This window comes from Neoarius graeffei, chromosome 22 (assembly GCF_027579695.1).
Source record: "Neoarius graeffei isolate fNeoGra1 chromosome 22, fNeoGra1.pri, whole genome shotgun sequence".
NCBI lineage: Eukaryota > Metazoa > Chordata > Actinopteri > Siluriformes > Ariidae > Neoarius > Neoarius graeffei.
This window is the reverse complement of record NC_083590.1, coordinates 8,471,119-8,480,149: the sequence shown is the minus strand read 5'-3', so window position 1 is coordinate 8,480,149 and position 9,031 is coordinate 8,471,119. Positions and strand designations below refer to the sequence as shown.

Sequence of the window (9,031 nt, the reverse complement as noted above, 5' to 3'; positions counted from 1 at the left end):
AGTCTCACCTGTGAAAGGTAATCCCATGTGATCTCGTTTGGACGGTAAACCTGTTGGTACAGTTAAACGCAGCACATGAATGAGGCATCTTTATTCTCGGCTACTGTCTAGACGCTATACCAGAGACGGCTGAAGAATCTCCACTTTGCCACATCCAATATGGTGGCGAGGATGACGTATGATTCTACGCAGAAGGCGGCGTCTATGTTTATATGTCTATGACTTCACGGTTGGCGGGATTCTCGCAATGCGGTGTGCGCATGATCAAAAGTGGAACGAAGTCTCGCTACCACAAGATAACGCGCGATTTCATAAGACTCTTTACTGGCTGGCTGTGGTGTACAGTACGTTTATCATCGTGGGAATTGATTATAACTCTAAATAAATATTGAAGTTTTTTTAAAGAATCCGTATAACTTTATTTATACGCCCGTACACTACGTTTATTGAATCAAATCCGTATAAAATACGGACATTCCGTATAGGTTGACATGTATGACGCCTTTTCTTCTCGCTTTCTTTCCGTTACTGTAGTCGCTCTTTCACGTTTCATTCACACGCTCGCGTCCTCCATTTTTCTCTCCTGCTTCAAATTTGTATCCCACTATGCCTTGCGTGAACGGGGAAAGCCCACCACGGGATGTGATGCATGATGTAGTATCTTGTATTGGGTCATGGTGAAGCAGGAAAAAAATAGCGGAGAATTTAGGGACATGGGGAGATAAATTCATTAATTGTTCTATTTAAAAAAAAACGAATAAAATTGGAAGTCTGTGATTCGAATTCAGTAGCTCTGAGTCACTAAACAAAAATAATTGGGTGTCGGGGAAAATTCTTTTTATGACCAACACTTGAAAAATCTGAAAGGGAGTCTACCTTTAAAGGACGGCATGTTATACCTTTTATCCATTTATAGCTACACTACCGTTCAAAAGTTTGGGGTCACTTTGAAATGTCCTTATTTTTGAAAGAAAAGCACTGTTCTTTTCAATGAAGATCACTTTAAACTAATCAGAAATCCACTCTATACATTGCTAATGTGGTAAATGACTATTCTAGCTGCAAATGTCTGGTTTTTGGTGCAATATCTCCATAGGTGTATAGAGGCCCATTTCCAGCAACTCTCACTCCAGTGTTCTAATGGTACAATGTGTTTGCTCATTGCCTCAGAAGGCTAATGGATGATTAGAAAACCCTTGTACAATCATGTTAGCACAGCTGAAAACAGTTTAGCTCTTTAGAGAAGCTATAAAACTGACCTTCCTTTGAGCAGATTGAGTTTCTGGAGCATCACATTTGTGGGGTCGATTAAATGCTCAAAATGGCCAGAAAAATGTCTTGACTATATTTTCTATTCATTTTACAACTTATGGTGGGAAATAAAAGTGTGACTTTTCATGGAAAACACAAAATTGTCTGGGTGACCCCAAACTTTTGAACGGTAGTGTACATTTAACGTTCTGGAACATCCGTGAAACAAGTTCGTTCCTGTTCACACTTACATTATCGCAGCTATAAACAGTCGTTCCGTCGCTTGTCACGTCACTCTTACCAACATTGTAGATTCCTTCCAGAAACGCTACATCTGTTTACGTGGAGCATCTGCTGTACGATTCCCTGTGAATGAGTAGTTACTATAGAAACCACAACATACTGTATTAGAACGACGGCATTAATATAAACCTGCACCACTGTCAGAGCTGCTGTTCTCGAAAATTAATCAACACCTTCTCTTCTGACCAATCACAATCCAGCACTCGGCAAAATGCAAAATATTGTAGCTGCTGCGACTCCAAGAGAATCCTTCGTTTCTACATAATCACCTCGTCAATGATAAACAATGATGACAGAAATAACAGTAAATTTGAAGTGATTTCCTAATATTGCTCCAAACGGGAAAAGTTTCGACTTCTTTTCTTTTCTTTATCCACTGTACAGCATGATCAGGATATAAATACAGCGTGCTCTTTTGTGATGTGAGATACTCGATCATCATATTCCTACTTTAGAAATCTAATCTTAAAGCAGCGGTTTATGACCACGAGCAACTGCAAATAAATAAATGAATGAATAAATGCATCAATTTAAAAAAAATTAGAAACTTTTTGCTTCCCTACAACTGACCCAGACTCATTTTTCTCAATTTTATCCAGATGGGTGGAGCTAATTTCAGGGCCGGAAAAACATAAACAGAAGTTTACAACAAAGGCACGACGAAGATCTCCTTCATGTCAATGTTGTAAATCATATTTTATTCGAAGGAATCTACATAACTCTGTGAATATTACACACATAGGTACATATTAAACATTACAGACTGCATCTTTAATTTTAAAAAAATTAAATGTTGATAAAAAAAGTACATCTGCAGGTGTGAAGGTGTTAATGCTACATGTGTAGCGCCTGTAGTACTGAGAATTCCTCAGAGTGAAGACCAGTCTAAAAGTCTGTGTAAGAATGTGTTGATAAATCACAGGTGTGTACAACACAGGCCAAACTTCACACTTCAAAAGTGCTGTGTGTGTGTGTGTGTGTGTGTGTGTGTGTGTGTGTGTGTGTGTGTGTGTGTGTGAGAGAGAGAATGCCGATCAACATGAACTTGTGTGCACATGAGTTCTTACTGCAGGGAATCTGAGTGCCTGGAATGGCATGTTAGGTGTGTGTGTGTGTGTGTGTGTGTGTGTGTGTGTGTGTGTGTGTGTGTGTGTGTGTGTACCTGATCGGCTGGGGCTCTGTAGGCAGCCCTGTGTCACCATGTCAGCGTGTACTGAGGTGCTGGCCCGGTTGCTCAGGTCAACCACAGATGGCGGTGAAGACAGGGTCGGGCTCTGCTGCAGGGGCTGCTGGGTAATCTGGCTCTGCTCGCTCTGCGGGTTGGCAGGAATGCCGTTTTCAGACAGGAACTCCTCCAGGTCCATGTACTCCAGCTGGAAGTTGTCTCCATCATATGGCAGCGTTTTGTCCCAAAGCGTCGGGCCCAGAAACGCAGACTGAGGTGCATTCGCTCCAGCACCATCTTCCTCCAACTTCTTCTCTTTCTCCTTCTCTTTACCAAAACCTGATGAGACAAAAGATGCAGATTGTGTTTGGGGGGGAAAAGGCTTCAGTGAAACAGACAACATTCAAATATGACACACTCAGAGCTGTGTGGAAGTGAAACAACACAATACACAAAGTACAATCTACAAAAGTGGGAGCTCTGAAGAGTAAAACTCCTTCACTGAGACTGATAGATACAGAGGCCACGCCTCCTTCACTGAGACTGATAGATACAGAGGCCACGCCTCCTTCACTGAGACTGACAGATACAGAGGCCACGCCTCCTTCACTGAGACTGATAGATACAGAGGACACGCCTCCTTCACTGAGACTGATAGATACAGAGGCCACGCCTCCTTCACTGAGACTGATAGATACAGAGGCCACGCCTCCTTCACTGAGACTGATAGATACAGAGGCCACGCCTCCTTCACTGAGACTGATAGATACAGAGGACACGCCTCCTTCACTGAGACTGATAGATACAGAGGCCACGCCTCCTTCACTGAGACTGATAGATACAGAGGCCACGCCTCCTTCACTGAGACTGATAGATACAGAGGCCATGCCTCCTTCACTGAGACTGATAGATACAGAGGCCACGCCTCCTTCACTGAGACTGATAGATACAGAGGCCACGCCTCCTTCACTGAGACTGATAGATACAGAGGACACGCCTCCTTCACTGAGACTGATAGATACAGAGGCCACGCCTCCTTCACTGAGACTGATAGATACAGAGGCCACGCCTCCTTCACTGAGACTGATAGATACAGAGGCCACGCCTCCTTCACTGAGACTGGCAGATACAGAGGCCACGCCTCCTTCACTGAGACTGATAGATACAGAGGCCACGCCTCCTTCACTGAGACTGGCAGATACAGAGGCCACACCTCCTTCACTGAGACTGATAGATACAGAGGCCACGCCTCCTTCACTGAGACTGATAGATACAGAGGCCACGCCTCCTTCACTGAGACTGATAGATACAGAGGCCACGCCTCCTTCACTGAGACTGGCAGATACAGAGGCCACGCCTCCTTCACTGAGACTGACAGATACAGAGGCCACGCCTCCTTCACTGAGACTGATAGATACAGAGGCCACGCCTCCTTCACTGAGACTGGCAGATACAGAGGCCACACCTCCTTCACTGAGACTGATAGATACAGAGGCCATGCCTCCTTCACTGAGACTGACAGATACAGAAGCCACGCCTCCTTCACTGAGACTGATAGATACAGAGGCCACGCCTCCTTCACTGAGACTGATAGATACAGAGGCCGCGCCTCCTTCACTGAGACTGATAGATACAGAAGCCACGCCTCCTTCACTGAGACTGATAGATACAGAGGCCACGCCTCCTTCACTGAGACTGACAGATACAGAAGCCACGCCTCCTTCACTGAGACTGATAGATACAGAGGCCACGCCTCCTTCACTGAGACTGATAGATACAGAGGCCACGCCTCCTTCACTGAGACTGATAGATACAGAGGCCACGCCTCCTTCACTGAGACTGGCAGATACAGAGGCCACGCCTCCTTCACTGAGACTGATAGATACAGAGGCCACGCCTCCTTCACTGAGACTGACAGATACAGAGGCCACGCCTCCTTCACTGAGACTGATAGATACAGAGGCCACGCCTCCTTCACTGAGACTGGCAGATACAGAGGCCACACCTCCTTCACTGAAACTGATAGATACAGAGGCCACGCCTCCTTCACTGAGACTGACAGATACAGAAGCCATGCCTCCTTCACTGAGACTGATAGATACAGAGGCCACGCCTCCTTCACTGAGACTGATAGATACAGAGGCCGCGCCTCCTTCACTGAGACTGATAGATACAGAAGCCACGCCTCCTTCACTGAGACTGATAGATACAGAGGCCACGCCTCCTTCACTGAGACTGACAGATACAGAAGCCACGCCTCCTTCACTGAGACTGATAGATACAGAGGCCACGCCTCCTTCACTGAGACTGATAGATACAGAGGCCACGCCTCCTTCACTGAGACTGATAGATACAGAAGCCACGCCTCCTTCACTGAGACTGATAGATACAGAAGCCACGCCTCCTTCACTGTAAAGAAGCAGCAAACTCTAAAATAAAGCCTTCAATAATACTCAGATTTATTTAAAGTGCATCTGAGTGAAAACAGTAAAAACAGTGATGTATTTTTTTGTGTGCTCTCGATGCAAAACATCTCTGATTTTGGTTTCACTTTTTACGTCAACAGGCTGAGAATAAACACGGCTTTCACATCTGTTTCCTTTAACGTTAATCAGTGTTTATTCCGCTGATGCTTTTAAGCCAGAGTGATTTAAAGGGAAGTGAAGTGAATCCACAGATGATCAGATTGGGAAAGACTATATCACAGACGCACAAAAGAACAAACACACACAGCATGGGTCTGAGTGGGGGGGAGGGGGGCATGACACTTTCTTAGCTAACAATGAAAAATGCAACGTGGGAACTGAGTTAGCATGAAGCTCAACCGGTTACTGTCCTGTTCTTCTGATTTCACCTTCACCTTCCCTTCCTGTCTCCGGCCGCACAGCTAAAAGCGAGCCTGCTCACGGTGGATTGATCAGACCGGATTGGACGTAAAGAGAACACTGTGCACGCGTTCCATTACGATTTTTCCTTTAGATGCCGATTATCCACGCAAACAAGTTGAACTTTAAACACATCTCAAAAGATTTCACGCATTCAATGAAATAATTTTTCCAATCAGGTCAGTTTGCAGACTGACACTTCCACACTCCAGCGATGGGGTGGTGCTGCTCACAGCGCCCCCTATAGGGGACAGCAGGTCAACTTCACAGCAGGCTTTAAATGGACACAACTTTCTGCCGATAGAAGAGATTATAACCAGCTGATTATTTTTGGACAGTTAATCAGGTGGTGCTGGAGTGGCGCGAAGGGAAACGCTACCAGGCGCCAAAACGACTGCCATTAAATCATGTGTTGTGATTTGAGTAATAGAATCAGTCTCACACTGAGAGAGAGAGAGAGGAGGAAGGAGTGCACACTCTTCTCACTCTGCAGGCAAAATACATCATCCTGCAAAGATTCACGCTGCTGTCAAACATGAAGAGCGAGTCTCAGCCCTTTAACCGTATTCCAAAACACAACCGTAACTGTAACCACGGTGCTCTGACTGATATGTCCACTGCTTCAAAACACGTACACACACACACACACACACGCATACACACACACACGCACACACACACACACACGCATACACAAATAACAGCACTATGATGTTACACACAACACAGCAGTGCAAAAATGAACAATTAACAATGCACAAGACATGCAGATAATGCAAGAAGGCAACAATAAAGCAAATACACACTATACACACTACAATACACACACTATACACTATACACACTACACTATACACACACTATATACTATACACACTATACACTATACTATAGACACTACACTATACACACTACAACATACACACACTATACACTATACACACTATACACTATACTATAGACACTACACTATACACACACTATACACACTACAACATACACACACTATACCATATACAGACTATACACTATACTATAGACACTACACTATACACAAACTATACACACACTATACACACTACACTATACACACACTATACACACACTACACAATACACACACTATATACTATACACACTATACGCTATACTATAGACACTACACTATACACAAACTATACACTATACACACACTATACACACTACAATATACACACACTATACACACACTATATACTATACACACTATACTATACACGCTACACTATACACACACTATATACCATACACACTATACACACTATATACTATACACACTATACACACTATACTACACACACTACACTATACACACTATACACAATACACTATACACACACTATATACTATACACACTATACACTATACTATAGACACTACACTATACACACACTATACACACTACAACATACACACACTATACACTATACACACTATACACTATACTATAGACACTACACTATACACAAACTATACACACACTATACACACACTATACACACTACACTGTACACACACTATACACACACTACACAATACACACACTATATACTATACACACTATACGCTATACTATAGACACTACACTATACACAAACTATACACTATACACACACTATACACACTACAATATACACACACTATACACTATACACACACTATATACTATACACACTATACTATACACGCTACACTATACACACACTATATACTATACACACTATATACTATACACACTATACACACTATACTACACACACTACACTATACACACTATACACAATACACTATACATGCTATATACTATACACACACTATATACTATACACACTATACACTATAAAGTATGCACACTATACACACTATATATGCAATGCAATCATGTTGTAAATAAAATAATGCAGAAAAGTAAGAAACTGAAAAAGTTAAAAAGACATAACCACATTTTTGCAAGTATGCATGGACACATAAGGACGAATGAGGAAGATGAAGAACAAGAATGCAATAATAATAATAATAATAATAATAATAATAATAATAATAATAAAAATGCACAACAAATGCAGAATGAACAATGCAGTTATGTTGCAGTCATAAATCCCAACAATGCAACAGCAAAATAAAACCAGGATGCAGCATAATAATAATAATAATAATAATAATAATAATAATAATAATAATGCAAGTGCGCGGTAATAACATCTCAATAACACGACAATAAGCGCGTCAAGAGCGCGAACATCCTTTTGTGTATGTGTATGTTTGGTGTGTGTGTGTGTGTGTGTTTGGTGTGTGTGTGTGTGTGTGTGTGTGTGTTCGGTGTGTGTGTGTGTGTGTGTGTGTGTACCCTCGTCGTGGTGGAAGGGCAGCTTCATGGGGTTCTCCAGGAGGGATTTGAGCACTCCGTGGGTCGGAGGCAGGAAAGCGGAGTTAACGGGCCGCGACATTTTCTCCATCGCTGTGCACGAGCGCGCTTTAATCCCCCGGGACCGAGTTCTACAGGATAATAATAATAATAATAATAATAATAATAATAATAATAATAATAATAAAGTGCAAAGCAAAGGCAGTAAAGCGGCGGACAGACAGCACGCGCTCCGGAAATGAAAATAAAACCAGCGCGCGCGCGGAGCGGAGCAGCAGCGGGTGCGTGTTAAAGCGGCGCGCGCTCCCGCCGTCACTCCCGCGTGCGGTTCTGCTGCTTCTGAGCGCCTCCAGCGCGAGCGGGCTCGACTCCCATGTGCGCGCGCCGCCGACTCTGACGTCACGCTCATGAATAGCCGAATTATTCAGATAAGCTGGGCGGGGCGGAGCGGAGCAGAGGACGCGCGCGACAGAAACCTGAAACGGTTTCGTTTCTCGTTCACGCTTAAGCTGTTTTTTTTATTTCCTCTCAGTCTGTGCAGAAACAACATGGTCACGTGGCCACATGCAAACTCTGAGCAAACCGTGTGCACTGTTCACCTGGCACGGAAAGTTCTCAAGAGTGTCTTCATGTCTCCTGACCACAGCAGAAACTCATAGGAGCCCAGTACGCGCCCAGTACGAGCCCGGCCCGGGCACTCATTCAGACAGCCTATTCAGACGGGATGAGTTTTCCAGACTTATTTCTGTTCAACAAAGTTTCCTCTGAAATCTCACGGGATCTGTATTGATCCCTTACAGAAATGGGTGTGTGTTCAATGCCCGTGCATGCGAAAAAATTCCATACATATTTCACACGCCTTAATCCCTGGTCGTTTTGGCATACATGAGAAGAGCTTAATGTCGGGATGTGACCCAGCAAGACTTGTTTTCCTTTTGGTTTTGGCAGGTGACACCAGTGCAGAGGAAAACACAAGCATTTCCTGGAGCATCTTACATTCCAGTGCATTACATTACAGGCATTT

The 9,031-nt window shown here is 43.6% G+C and overlaps 1 protein-coding gene across 1 annotated transcript in view; it reads right to left on the bottom strand.

Moving 5' to 3' along the window:
• Positions 1-8,371, bottom strand: part of hlfa (HLF transcription factor, PAR bZIP family member a) — a 21,878-nt gene extending 13,507 nt beyond the window's left edge. Inside the window, exons 1-2 of the mRNA XM_060904318.1 lie at positions 7,990-8,371; positions 2,717-3,058 (exon numbers count right to left, since the gene is read on the bottom strand). Coding sequence (XP_060760301.1) covers positions 2,717-3,058; positions 7,990-8,098 — 451 coding nt within the window. The 5' untranslated portion in view covers positions 8,099-8,371. The remainder of the gene's footprint in view (positions 1-2,716; positions 3,059-7,989) is intronic.
• Positions 8,372-9,031: the final 660 nt, after the last annotated feature.